Here is a 15,640-nt window from a genome sequence, read left to right as displayed (position 1 = left end):
TGGCTCAACCAATTATGTCAGTTTTGGATGGGACTATCTGTTATAGAAGGGCAGAAGGCATGGTGGTGAGTCTTTGGGAAACTTGATTTGAAACGGTCATATTTTTTGCATTTTTGGACTCGAAATTCAGGGTTTTTACAATTTTTAGTTTATATAAATTGGTTCATTTCTAGTTTCAACATTATTTGTACTTCAGACCTTTGTTTTATTTGAACAAGAAAAACTAGCTACATACCATGGAACCCACATTTGATTTTCCATCATTGAAAATGTGAGAAATGTAACTATTTATGTAAAGAGCCACACTAAGAGGCCCATATCTCTGGGATTTAACCATAAAGTGCCTTAAAAATGAATATACCAAGGAAAGTTTATTGTGAACCATAATCAAAAAGGGTATTAAGTAGAGCCCGACCAATATGGGATTTTTGAGACTGATACAGATTTTAGATAGGGAAAATTCACTGATTACCGATATGGTGGCCGACATATTTAATTTTTGAGCTGGAATGAAAACAGATCTTTTCTATGTGGATTTTTCACAGATTTTGCGCCGATATGACTATGCAAAGGTACTCGGAAGGCTGCTTTCTTAAACAAATATTTTTATCAAAGAATATTTTTTTACATTATTATTATACTTTGTCAACAAGTTCTAGAAATGAACACTGAGAAAATAAATAATAAATAAAAATACAATAAATAGCTAAATAAACATCAGTACTGTATGTTTAGTATCAGTCAAATGCTGACCATTAAAGAAAAAAGTATAATAAATAAATAGCTAAATAAACATCAGTATTACTGTTTTGTATCAGTCAAATGCTGATCATTAAAATAAATAATAAATAAAAATAAAATAAATAACTTAATAAACATCAGTATTACTGTTTAGTATCAGTCAAATGCTGACCATTAAAATAAAAAAAGAAAAAAAATAACTTAATAAACATCAGTATTACTGTTTAGTATCAGTCAAATGCTGACCATTTAAAATAATAAATAAAAATAAAATAAATAGCTAAATAAACATCAGTATTACTGTTTAGTATCAGTCAAATACTGATCATTAAAATAAATAATAAATAAAAATAAAATAAATAACTTAATAAACATCAGTATTACTGTTTAGTATCAGTCAAATGCTGACCATTAAAATAAATAATAAATAAAAATAAAATAAATAACTTAATAAACATCATCAGTATTACTGTTTAGTATCAGTCAAATACTGACCATTAAAATAAATAATAAATATAAATAAAACAAATAGCTAAATAAACATCAGTATTACTGTTTAGTATCAGTCAAATGCTGACCATTAAAATAAATAATAAATAAAAATAAAATAAATAACTTAATAAACATCATCAGTATTACTGTTTAGTATCAGTCAAATGCTGACCATTAAAATAAAAAAAAAATAAAAAAATAACTTAATAAACATCAGTATTACTGTTTAGTATCAGTCAAATACTGACCATTAAAATAAATAATAAATAAAAATAAAATAAATAACTTAATAAACATCATCAGTATTACTGTTTAGTATCAGTCAAATGCTGACCATTAAAATAAATAATAAATATAAATAAAACAAATAGCTAAATAAACATCAGTATTACTGTTTAGTATCAGTCAAATGCTGACCATTAAAATAAATAATAAATAAAAATAAAATAAATAACTTAATAAACATCATCAGTATTACTGTTTAGTATCAGTCAAATGCTGACCATTAAAATAAAAAAAATAAAAAAATAACTTAATAAACATCAGTATTACTGTTTAGTATCAGTCAAATACTGACCATTAAAATAAATAATAAATAAAAATAAAATAAATAACTAAATAAACATCAGTATTACTGTTTAGTATCAGTCAAATGCTGACCATTAAAATAACAAATACAAATAAAATAAATAGCTAAATAAACATCATCAGTATTACTGTTTAGTATCAGTCAAATGCTGACCATTAAAATAACAAATACAAATAAAATAAATAGCTAAATAAACATCATCAGTATTACTGTTTAGTATCAGTCAAATGCTGACCATTAAAATAACAAATACAAATAAAATAAATAGCTAAATAAACATCAGTATTACTGTTTAGTATCAGTCAAATGCTGACCATTAAAATAAAAAAAATAAAAAAATAACTTAATAAACATCAGTATTACTGTTTAGTATCAGTCAAATACTGACCATTAAAATAAATAATAAATAAAAATAAAATAAATAGCTAAATAAACATCATCAGTATTACTGTTTAGTATCAGTCAAATGCTGACCATTAAAATAACAAATAAAAATAAAATAAATAGCTAAATAAACATCAGTATTACTGTTTAGTATCAGTCAAATGCTGACCATTAAAATAAAAAAAATAAAAAAATAACTTAATAAACATCAGTATTACTGTTTAGTATCAGTCAAATACTGACCATTAAAATAAATAATAAATAAAAATAAAATAAATAGCTAAATAAACATCATCAGTATTACTGTTTAGTATCAGTCAAATACTGACCATTAAAATAAATAATAAATATAAATAAAATAAATAGCTAAATAAACATCATCAGTATTACTGTTTAGTATCAGTCAAATGCTGACCATTAAAATAACAAATACAAATAAAATAAATAGCTAAATAAACATCATCAGTATTACTGTTTAGTATCAGTCAAATGCTGACCATTAAAATAAATAATAAATACAAATAAAATAAATAGCTAAATAAACATCAGTATTACTGCTTAGTATCAGTCAAATGCTGACCATTAAAATAATAAATAAAAATTAAATAAATAGCTAAATAAACATCAATATTACTGTTTAGTATCAGTCAAATGCTGACCATTAAAATAAATAATAAATAAAAATAAAATAAATAGCTAAATAAACATCAATATTACTGTTTAGTATCAGTCAAATGCTGACCATTAAAATAAATAATAAATAAAAATAAAATAAATAGCTAAATAAACATCAATATTACTGTTTAGTATCAGTCAAATGCTGACCATTAAAATAAATAATAAATAAAAATAAAATAAATAACTAAATAAACATCAGTATTACTGTTTAGTATCAGTCAAATGCTGACCATTAAAATAAATAATAAATAAAAATAAAATTAATAACTAAATAAACATCATCAGTATTACTGTTTAGTATCTGTCAAATGCTGACCATTAAAATAAATAATAAATAAAAATAAAATAAATAGCTAAATAAACATCAATATTACTGTTTAGTATCAGTCAAATGCTGACCATTAAAATAAATAATAAATAAAAATAAAATAAATAACTAAATAAACATCAGTATTACTGTTTAGTATCAGTCAAATGCTGACCATTAAAATAAATAATAAATAAAAATAAAATTAATAACTAAATAAACATCAGTATTACTGTTTAGTATCAGTCAAATGCTGACCATTAAAATAAATAATAAATACAAATAAAATAAATAACTAAATAAACATCAGTATTACTGTTTAGTATCAGTCAAATGCTGACCATTAAAATAACAAATACAAATAAAATAAATAACTAAATAAACATCAGTATTACTGTTTAGTATCAGTCAAATGCTGACCATTAAAATAACAAATACAAATAAAATAAATAGCTAAATAAACATCAGTACTGTATAGTTTCAGTCAAATGCTGACCATTAAAATAAATAATAAATACAAATAAAATAAATAACTAAATAAACATCAGTATTACTGTTTAGTATCAGTCAAATGCTGACCATTAAAATAACAAATACAAATAAAATAAATAGCTAAATAAACATCATCAGTATTACTGTTTAGTATCAGTCAAATGCTGACCATTAAAATAACAAATACAAATAAAATAAATAGCTAAATAAACATCAGTATTACTGCTTAGTATCAGTCAAATGCTGACCATTAAAATAAATAATAAATAAAACAAATAGCTAAATAAACATCAGTATTACTGTTTAGTATCAGTCAAATGCTGACCATTAAAATAAATAATAAATAAAAATAAAATAAATAACTAAATAAACATCAGTATTACTGTTTAGTATCAGTCAAATGCTGACCATTAAAATAAATAAAAATAAAATAAATAGCTAAATAAACATCAGTATTACTGTTTAGTATCAGTCAAATGCTGACCATTAAAATAAATAAAAATAAAATAAATAGCTAAATAAACATCAATATTACTGTTTAGTATCTGTCAAATGCTGACCATTAAAATAACAAATACAAATAAAATAAATAGCTAAATAAACATCAGTACTGTATAGTTTCAGTCAAATGCTGACCATTAAAGTAAATAATAAATACAAATAAAATAAATAACTAAATAAACATCAGTATTACTGTTTAGTATCAGTCAAATGCTGACCATTAAAATAACAAATACAAATAAAATAAATAGCTAAATAAACATCAGTACTGTATAGTTTCAGTCAATTGCTGACCATTAAAGTAAATAATAAATAAAAATAAATAACTAAATAAACATCAGTATTACTGTTTAGTATCAGTCAAATGCTGACCATTAAAATAAATAATAAATACAAATAAAATAAATAGCTAAATAAACATCAGTACTGTTTAGTTTCAGTCAAATGCTGACTATATTATTACTGCCGAGTCAAGATAAACAGCTGCAGCGGTGTTACACCATATTCTGCTATACAAGTTCAGGGGAAACTTTTAACAGTGGAAAACCAGACTTCTAAATATTACATTTTATGAATGCAACGACTGGAATTGTTCGGTTGAAGGGGGTACCAAACTGTGAATCCTGAACAAAACAGTTTGGTGAATACATGTTTACATGCTAACAACAATGAAAGTAGCTACGTGATTAGCTAGTTAGCTGTAAGCCCGTTGTCACGGAGAGTAAAAGATGGACGTTGTTTATTTTACTTTCCAGCATTGTGTCTCACCAACTAGGTAACAACATAGCATGAAATCAACACTCAGCAGACACAATCCACTAACCGCATCATTGTCTGCTGAGCTGCAAAAAGATGCTCTGATGTTTACCTTTCAATCTGCTACATTACTGACTGCACTGACAAACTGTAGCTGGCTAACAGCAAACAGACATGAGTGACATGGTTGTCAGGGACAACGTTATATTAGTTATATTGAAAAGGGAAAATGATGGGGTCATTTTTTATTAACTTTCCAGTATGTATTTCACAAACTAGTTAACTTACCGAGACACAGCTCAACTCCGCCCTATCGGCCGACCGATATATCGGTCAGGCACTAGTATTAAGATACCTTTTGCACTTCTGGAAGCACTCCAACTATGGAAAAACAACAATGTTTGTTGTCAAACCATTGGCATTTAACGCAACAAGGGGTGCTGAAGTCAACTAATTTTAGTAATAGACCTACCTGTTTCTGTGTAAAAATAAAATAATGATGCTGCCACCGTTCAACCTTTCTAAGGTTGACCTGTAATTTTGCTCCAAAATCACAGGTGAAAATTGTCATTTTGACCCCCTGTCTACAAAATAATGGATTACTAGGTAAATATTGAAGCATGACATTTAATATTTTGACTTTCATCATCATTTATGTTCATATTCCTTAAAGAAAAGTATTAACAAAATAAAACATTTATGCTGGGGACATTTTTGAAATTTGGTTGATTTGACATTTAATTTTGCCCAATTCTGTTTGGTGGCGCTAGTGCAGTAATTGCACATTTTACCTTGTTACATTCTAATTAAAAGTTCAAAATCCCAGTTTCATAATGCATCCTTGAAGAACAAAAATTATTTTGGCATGCACTCTTTTCAGGAGATTGACGGGTCACTCCACCCAGTGTATGTGTGTGTTAGGAAGCAGGATGTGACGCATGGTCGAAATAATGTGTGCAGTCCATTTTAAGACATGCTCAGACCTCAGCGTCAGTTCTCAGTCATCAGACAGAATGGCATCATGCCTCAGACTAAAAGGCTGTCAAGTCAAAACATTGTCAAAACCTTGTTAAGCCTAAGATCTCATACAGTTTGGCATCAGACCAAGTTACAGGGATAAGATGAGAATGAATGAACAGCAAATTCTAGTATGTGAATGGGGCAATGTCCCTTCATGATGTGGCGTAGTTTAGGATTGTATGATTCACTACTCATTGATATGGTTAGCCAACTTTTTGGAGCCTTAATGAAATTCTAACACTAATGCATGCACACACACTAAAATGACATAATAGGTATTTTTATGTTTTATTTGTACTTTAAACTTACTATTATTATACAACTGTACAACAATAAAGGTCATGATTTTTAAATAATTACTCTGTATAACTGTCCTAATTAGTGATGGTGAAAGGCTAATATCGGCCGACTGATATATCGGTCGGGCACTAGTCTTAAGTAATCCTTTCATGTCATAATATTCATTATGCTTTACAGTTATTGATAATGTTTATGTAACATGGCACTAACCCGTGTGTATTCTGCAGAGGCAGTGGGATGTGTCTGAAGGTGTTTAATAAGATTGCTGGTGTTTCCCCTTTTGGCTTGAAATCTCTGTCTACAATCATGGCAGATGGATTTTCCCGGTCTGATCAGGCAAAACCTAAAATAATTCCAAATCTAGCTAAGTGAATTGTGTTGTGTAAAAAGCATCTCACTCTCCAAAATTTTACTTAAATCCATAATATCCATTAGGAGACATGACCGCCAAATTATCACACTGGGATTCAGACGTGTGTGTTTGAAGCATGGGAAAGCCACTCATTGAAAATTAAACAATACCATATAAGGGGCAAATACTAAACAGCATTTTGCACTCTTAAAAGGCACTGCGTGAAGGGGACGCCACTCGAAAAGACTATATTTTTAATGTTATTGCAGACATAGGTCTGATTTAAATGAAGGTTTTAGTGAAAATAATATTTACTACCATACATACAATATAACTTGCGGTACTACCGTATTGACGGTACTACCGTTTAAAAAATACTGTGGCGCCACCAGTATTTTAAATCTTTAGTATCGCGATACTACCATGCAACCCTACAGCACACAAATTAAATTAATCCTTTGACAGTTTAAGAAGTTTTGGTACTGCTTTGGTGCAAACTTTTTAATACAAAGACTCTTACCCAAATTTTCCCTCTCAGCCCTAGACGTGTCTGTCTTCACCCATTTTACAAGTGAAAGCATGTGATTTTCCTCTGGTTTTATCTTGTCCTTGTGTGGCCTTCTGTCCTTGATCTGTTTCTATTGTGTTTTTGTTTTTTATTTTTTTTATATATATATATATATTTTTTTTAGGTAAGATTAGCTCTGCTTTTGTGTTTTAGGAATGATTATGTCGGCTCTTTCTTTAAACTAGGGCTGTAGCACTTAATCCGCCACCCATCATTATCAGTCGAAATTCATCTTCAACCTGTGATCATACAGCTGTGATTTAAAAAAAAAATAAATAAAATAAATTTATACAATGAATGTTGATATTTCATAAAATGTAAACTGTAAGATTCCTTAACTAATTTTTAGTGTGGTGCATTTTTCTGCAGCAAATTACTTAATGTACAGGTGTGGCAAGGGACTTATTGAAAAATAAATATTGGCAATCGGATATTAACTGCTCTGTTAATTTGATGCTGACAGATTAAAATTGTATTCTTGGATCAAGGTCACTTTAGGCAAGTCAGTTCACCTGGTGTCCATCTTTGCAAGGCTTCGTAAGCTATTTTTTATGTTGGCAATAGGCATACGTGTAAATGTTCTATCTACTTGAATGGGTAAAGAAAGAAATCTCTACTTTTTTTTTTTTTGTTTTTTTGTTTTTTGGAAAGATTGTGTTGAAAGGCATTTTCCTCCATTGAAAACGGAAAATTTACGCTCTCTAGCACTGCATTCTTTGGAAAATGGTAATGTTAGGAAACTGAAAACTTGTCAGTGTAGACAGCTTGAAAGGCGGGACTGCTATTCCTGAAGCCGCCATATTGAGCAGTTACTCATATAAAGTTTTCCACAAGACGGTCTCTTCCTATTCTGTCTTCATCCATGGTGATTTCTGGTTCATTGAAAACCTGTTGAAGTTTATAACCACGTTTTGCATTCATAATGCTTCATAACTGAATCTCTCTCTCAACAGCCTCTGTCCCTGTAAGCAACAGCAGTGTGAGTAGGCGAGGAACATCACCCTCTGCACCCCCCAGCTGGGAGAAGTATAGCATCCATCCCGCCACCATGTCCAGCATCACCATTGACCCCGAGCTCAAGCCCGGGGAGTTTGTCATCAAGAGCCTCTTCGCAGAGTTTGCTGTGCTCGCCGAGAAGAAGATTGAGGTGGTCATGGCCGAACCGCTGGTCAGTACCATATAACTGAGTACCTTGAACTTTTAAAGCACAATGTAGATAGGGTGAATCTCTCAAAACCTGTAAAGAAAATATCCTGTTCCTAGTTTACTCCAAAATCAAAAGAAACAAACAAGTTCTATTTTGCATATCGAACATTCTAATTACCGCAATGCGAAAAAATATGCGCATTATGATATTCTCATTACCGCAAAAAAACAAATATATATATATATATATATATATAAATTGTCAAGAATTTATACATCACAGTAGTACTTCCTGGGCACCGCCTTTATTTTGGCTGATTTTAATTAAAATTCAGGAATATAGCCAAAAAAAGAAGACGAGTTATGGTAATGAGAATCATAATTGAAAACAATGGAAATGATAAAATTAAAACATCTGAATGTGTAATGAGAACTGGGGGTAAAATGTGTTTGTGTCCGGACGAAAAAGTCACTATGCAAGAAGGCTTTATTCTCTTTCTGTTATTTATTTATTGCATTAAAAATGATCAGGACATTACACTGACAGGTTTAATTTGAATCACCCATACACTTAACTTTCACAACACAAAGATTCCTCCCTAATGCACCAAGACCACATATTCAAACTAAGCTGCAAAAATGGCTCACTCAGAAATTACCAGTGTTGGTGTCACAACTAGTGTTGTCATGGTACCATAATTTCAGTTGGCGGTACCGATACCAGTGAAATTTCACGGTTCTCGATACCAATTTTGATACCACAGAAAAAATTTGCTAATATGATAATGTGCTATTGAACACACTCCTTTTTCCTTTAAGTGTCCAACAAACATTTGTTTGTTTTTAAGCAGGGCCCTACTGAAATCTGTTTTATTTTTCCCTAAATCCCCAAATAATTTTTCCAGAATTCCATGTTTTAAAGTTTCATTTAATTGAATTATCAAAATGGTGTATAATAAAAAAAATGTCCTTAAAATTTTAAAAACTTTTAACAAGTAAAAAATAGAACAATTACTTGTCAACATACCATTACATTTTTTAACAAACATTTATTCAGTACAAAAGCACTCTTGCTTGTGATATATTGCGTAATATTTATTATTATTACAATCATTATTCATTAATCATTATTATTTATTTTTATTATTAAGGTTCAAGCCCTGAAAGGGCGATGACCCTTTTTTTCTTCTGCCATGGGAGTCTATGGCAGCCCATAGAACCATTTGCAGGAAAGTTATGAAAATTTGGAGTCTGTAACTCAAACACTTAAGCGCCACCAACAGGTCAAAGTTTCACTCATGTTTATGCTAATAACTTTTGATCTGTAAATTCTAGAGACAAAATATTTTTTCCCCTGATTCCTGAGCTCACGCTGAGTTGAATGCATACTGTGGTTTCGATTTCCGCCCGACTAGAATTTCTGCCATTTTGAATTAAGGAAACAAGTTTTTTCACTGCTACTCCTACAATTTTTGTCCGATTTCCACCAAAATTGTTTTAAAGCGATCGTGATACACAAAGGTTAACTTTTTTTTTTCGATGTTTGAAAGCGTTCCTGAGAAATGGCTTCACGAAGTTGACTGCGAACACGCCAAAATGAACTTTATGCTGTATCTCAGCAACATTTTCACGGATTGTGACAAAACTTGGTATGTGTCATCGCCATCATGCCTTGAGGTCACCTGCAGAGTTTCGCCACACTGGTCAGGAGATAGCAAAAACGGCTATTTTGGCTTATAACTCTTGAACGCTTTGGCCAAAAATGATAAAACTGGTTCCTTTAGATTCAGTGAAACATTCAGAGTCAAATGATACCCAATTTTCCCATGTCAGCCATTTTGAATTTTGTCGCAAAATGCTGTATTTTATGAACGCATTGGCGTATCGTTACGAAACTTTGTATGTGTCATCAAGACCATTCCCTGAAGGTGCCTGAGAAGTTTGGGTCCGGCGCCACCTAGTGATGGGAAAAAAGATTTTTTATTTATTTTTTACTTTGTGAGCTTATAATTTTAGTGGCGTTAGTCTATTTTCACAGGACTGGTCTCGTTAAGTTCGGGAGGACTTGCCGAGTGCAGCGATACCATATTTGCTATGGTTTGCCTTATGGCCTGTTGCCACTACGAAAATAGTTCCGAAACTACTTTAGCAATTGCTTCAAAGCCGTTCGTCCAATCGGAACAAAACCACCAAATTAAGAAGCGTCATTAATAAATTTGTTAAGATCAGAGTGAACATGGCAAAATTTTGCTCATAAATGCCAAAAACAGGCCGATGAATTTTAAAACTGGTCTGCTTTTATGTAAATTGATATAACTCTTAAGTGAAATTAGATATTTTCACCAAACTTGACACACTTATATAAGGGCTCAACCTGAGAACATACAGAAAAAGTTAAGGGGTTTGGCCATTTGGTGGCGCTATAACAGGGAACAATATGAAAGTGGTTCTAAATATAGAAACATTGGTCCGATTAATTTCAAAATTTGCATGCAGTGTCTTTGCATTCAGTGTCTTTGTGGGAGTTGCCATCATTGATCATAAGGACAGTTGCATATATTGAGAAACATGGCAACCATTGGCCAGTCATCAACAAATTTGACATTGAGCACACCAAAATGGACTTGAGGCTGTATGTTTGTATTTTTGTAAGACTGGTCTTGTTAGATTGTGTGGGTCATGCAGAGAAAATTATACTATGGTTGGCCATGATTTCATTTTATGTCAACGTTTCGTTGTTGCTATTACTCCTATAACATTTGTCCAATCAACATGAAATTGAAATCTGATTATTTGCAGACCATGCCTGAAAATATTAGCAAATAGATTTTTGTTGTTTAGAATTGTTTCACAAACAAATTTGAAAGTACCAAATTTATAAAAAATACCAAAGAGGAATTAAGGCTGTTGCATTTGCTTAGTAAATGAAAATATTTTAGGACCTTGCCCTGGGGGGTCATTGTGAATTCTGGATGCCTTGTAGTAAACAATGGCTAAATGTGCTTGCTTGAAATATTTCAATCAATTAGACAAATTGTTTTCAATTAAGTTAGTCATGGAAATAATAATAACTTTTTTTTTTTTGTTTAAATTGGATTAAATATTGCATAGATGTCTATAAATGTATTGCATATAACTCTATGGATGTAAAAACTGACTTTTCCAATTCTTTCCAAAAAATCCTACAAAGTGCCTGAGAATACACAAAACAATGTATAGTGTGCAATGTTGCACTTAACACCCTCTGCACAACCTTGAGTAAACGCTCTTTATCAATGTACTAATAGCCAAAAGAGCAAGCACTTTTGTTCTGCCAATGACAGGGATTTTAATGTGCAACTAGTACACGCAAATAGAACAGTTGTGTATTTTGAGAAACATGGCCATAGATGTTTGGTTTTTTATCTTTAATTCCTACAGCATTCATCAGAATTCTAACTTAAAATGTGTCACGATGCTTCTTTCGCTGCTCATGCTGCCAATAATTGGCTTGACCCTGGTATTGCTGCTTGCAGCTATATTTATTATAATCATTACTATAATTTCATCACACAATTTTCATCTACAATGATGATTATATTTTACTATACAGTTATAATATATTTGTTTTGCCATTTCTTCATTCCTTCATTTGATGTGTATTTTTGACAGAAGTTTAACCTCTCAGGATAAACAGTTCGCTACATGGCTCAGTGTGATCGTTAAAGCGCAAATGCTGTGATTTTATATAAATTATTAAAAAAATAATGCTTCAGAGTGGATTAGTGCTCTGCTTTGTCACCTCTCATTCAACGCAAATGATTCTCATAGTCTGTGGAGTTTCCAGTGTATCAGCGGTCTGCTTCACACATTTATTTAAAGCTCATGCAGCTCATACAGACTAAGATGGCAGCATTTTGCGGTTTAATAATCACACTAGGCCATATCATGATTTGAATTTGATTAGTTGTGCATTTCAGTGTAAAAAGAGTAATGGAGAACATGCTCAAAATGAGCATTTCAAAGCAGCCGTGTGTCAGTCATAATAACACTGGTATCGTTACATCTTTTTTATTTTAGTACAGACTTGGTACCAAAGTACCGGTACTTCTGACAGCACTAGTCACAACCATGATTAACATATGACTGCCACAGTTTTGCACCAAAGTCTACTTCGTATTCAGCAACTTAGCCTAACCTGATGAATGACAATGTGAACTACACCAGTCCAATACACCAGATTAGTGAATCCTAACATAGATCATTTACATATAGAAGTCTTAAATGTTCAATAGCAAAAGTAGCCTGTTTAATTCTAAGGGTCCTACAAATCTAAATGCCCATGTATTCCCAGAAACAGAAGCAGAGGTTTGGATTCTTGGAATGTTGTCTTCTGTTGGATTCTTCTCAGCGAAGAACACACACACACACACACACACACACACCACACACACACACACACACACACACACACACACACACACACACTGCACATTTGTCCTTAAACGCTTCCTCTTCCCTTCTCTCTCTTTGTGTTTACACAGTGGTGGATTGAGCTCTCTCTCAGTTTACTCAGCAAGAGTTTAAACTGGTAATGGCTGTGTCAAGTCTGCAGAGAGGAGCTGCTTTATAAAATGCTCTCTCTCTTTCTCTCTCCCTCTGCTTGGCTATCTTTTAACTTTCAGCTCTCTGTCTTTGAACTTCTCCCTCATAGTAAAGTGTTTGTTCAAAACCAGAATACAGAGTATTCAAAGTGTTTTCAAGCCAGTAATAATGGTCCTTGTGTCATTTTACAGTCTGTGTTAACAACAAAGCCACTCTAAAAAAAAAAAAAAAATGGGTTCGAGAGATGTTAATTTGCTCAGGGCCTACAATTCTTATCTGAAAATGGGGGTGGGAAAAGTCCCACTTTTAATGCCTCATATTGGGGGAATGTGTCTACCTGTGACATTTAAGACATTCAAAATGTTTATTTCTCAGGTGCACACTGTCTGATTTTTACTGTCCTTTATGAGTGATGCTTGTCAGACTGTAAGATAGGATCTCAGTGCGATTTTAGTATAAGCCATGACACATTTTGCAACATTATGTCAGACTCAGCTTGATCCCTGAAATTTACATGACTATGGCAACATATCTACAAACCAAAATTGCGTGCTATTGACCTGTTTCAGTGACGTCTTTTTTCCCCGCAGCCGCCATATTTGTGACCATCAGCGGGAGGAACAATGGCGGTGAATGGAAAAACACCTGAAAAACAATATCAAGAAAAACATTGGTTTTGGTCCATGCCAAGTCCCAGGAAAATTTCATACAGGTCTGAAGACAGCACAAATATTGCCAAATTGAACTTTGCGGACATGTAAAGATATTTTATCCATGATTCATCCACGGACACCGGCGAGTCTGATGTGCGAACGGCGAGTACACGCCCATCGGTACATCACCGTAAACATCTCTCATTCAGAAGTTGCAAATGTTTTTGTGTTGTTTTCTGGTCCAATTTAGTCACAGTATTAAAAAACATCTGTGATGATCCTGCGTTTATGAATGTAAGAGCTTCTTTTAGTTCTTTTACCAGCACAATGAAGGTATTTGGAAACATGGCGGCGCGGTCACACAGTGACATCACATGAAACAGGTCAATATTAGATGTTTGGCTCCAGTTTCCCACTGAAATGTCCAGAGGGGGGCACCAAAAGCAGTTGAAGTGATGATGTAATCAGGTTTTAAGGTGAATTTTAGATGGATGTTGTAATGAGTGAATGAACCTCTTTAACCTAAACCTAATCAGTAGTGACCTAAAAGATAATTAGGTGAATAAAACAGACATCCTTACCCTAAACCTAACAGATAGTGTTTTAGAATGCAATGCGACATGAAATGCAAACTTTGTGAAATGTTGAAAATGGCACGTAAAACAAAAAGTTTGCAAAAATGGAGTTAAAATAATGTTCATTCTATGAGACTAGGTTGGTCAGACTGTACAATACACATTGTAGCAAAGACTTGGATTCCAATCATCCTAATGCACAGCATTGACTGGGTGTTTTATGTCGTCTGGCTGTAGGAGCAGTCACACTAGATGACTGTAATGCAAAGTTTCTTACACTACCAGAACTTTTTTGGAGGCTATGATACATCACAAATGCAATTCATTGGCTAATTTTGCCATACAATAAGAGAAATAGTTTATGATATCCAAAATTCATTTTAGACGGCCAGTGTTAATCTCCTCAACGAAATTACTGACGAAAATGTTTGTTTTCTACTTTTTTTTTATTATTGTAAATTAAAACAAAGACGAGATGAAAAAACGCATCATGACAACATTCATACAGTTTTAATTAAAACAATTTGTTGACGAAAAATAGAAACTCTTGTTGTCTGGAATATTTTGTTTACTGAAATTTTTGGGTAAGATTTTTTTTCAATTTTTTGTCTGCAGAATGATCCAAAAACTCTTAAACTGCAGTACAGCCCATTGAAGAGATTGAACAACAATCCCTCACAGCCTTGTTGTCATTCCAGTCAAAAATCAATTATGGTGCCACTGTAAATAAGGTCTATTACATCACTCAAACACATCCTATATATGAGTTTAATCTGATATTTTCACAACATAAACATAATATTATACTGTAGTTTACATCTGCACAGAGATAAGTTACACACTTGTCAGAATGTGAACTTGCTATGTAAATATGCTGTTACCTTAAAAACATGCTACATGTAATGCAAAATCCTAAACCGTCTCAACGTAAGGAATTCATAACGGTGTAACTTGTATGTACAAATGCACAAGTACTTGAGTACTCAGAAGTGACAGCAATTGAAGATCATGAAAACGATGATCAATAACGATCATCACCGCAACAAGTTCCAACACAGTGCACCGTGACTTTCTGTCCGGAGCAGAGACAGCGCTCAACACTCTGGAGAAGTGCACACACACCAGGTGACTTCTTGCTTTCAAAGAGTAAAATGCAGTGCACCTGAATCGAACAGAACGCTGGGGCTTCAAAACTATTTTCAACTTAACACAGCGTATAAGAAATGTGATGGTTATGGCCACGTGGTTGGCAAACGCACTGTTCAGCCAGCCACGATGAAAACAGTGGTGCGTGCTTACATTTTACATTAAGTCATTTAGCAGACACTTTTATCCAAAGCGACTTACAAATAAGGAATATAAGCAATTTGTCATACTGCAGATATTGTTTAATTTTGTATCACGCTGACAAGTTGTTAAAGTGGCTGGAGTAATATAGATGCTAGCACAGAAGAAAGAGACAGATTGTTAAATAGTAAGTGCTAGTGGAACAGATGTGTTTT

At 32.2% G+C, this 15,640-nt stretch overlaps 1 protein-coding gene across 9 annotated transcripts in view; it reads left to right on the top strand.

The window, feature by feature from the left end:
* The window catches only part of LOC127416514 (protein furry homolog-like), a 209,248-nt gene that overhangs the window by 83,953 nt on the left and 109,655 nt on the right, over positions 1-15,640 (top strand). For all 9 annotated transcript variants that reach the window (XM_051655929.1, XM_051655930.1, XM_051655924.1 and 6 more), the window contains one exon: positions 8,134-8,348. In XM_051655929.1, the coding sequence (XP_051511889.1) occupies positions 8,229-8,348 (120 nt within the window). In that variant the 5' untranslated portion in view covers positions 8,134-8,228. The remainder of the gene's footprint in view (positions 1-8,133; positions 8,349-15,640) is intronic.

This window comes from Myxocyprinus asiaticus, chromosome 25 (genome assembly GCF_019703515.2).
Source record: "Myxocyprinus asiaticus isolate MX2 ecotype Aquarium Trade chromosome 25, UBuf_Myxa_2, whole genome shotgun sequence".
Classification (NCBI taxonomy): Eukaryota; Metazoa; Chordata; class Actinopteri; order Cypriniformes; family Catostomidae; genus Myxocyprinus; species Myxocyprinus asiaticus.
This window is presented reverse-complemented; position numbering and strand designations above follow the sequence as displayed.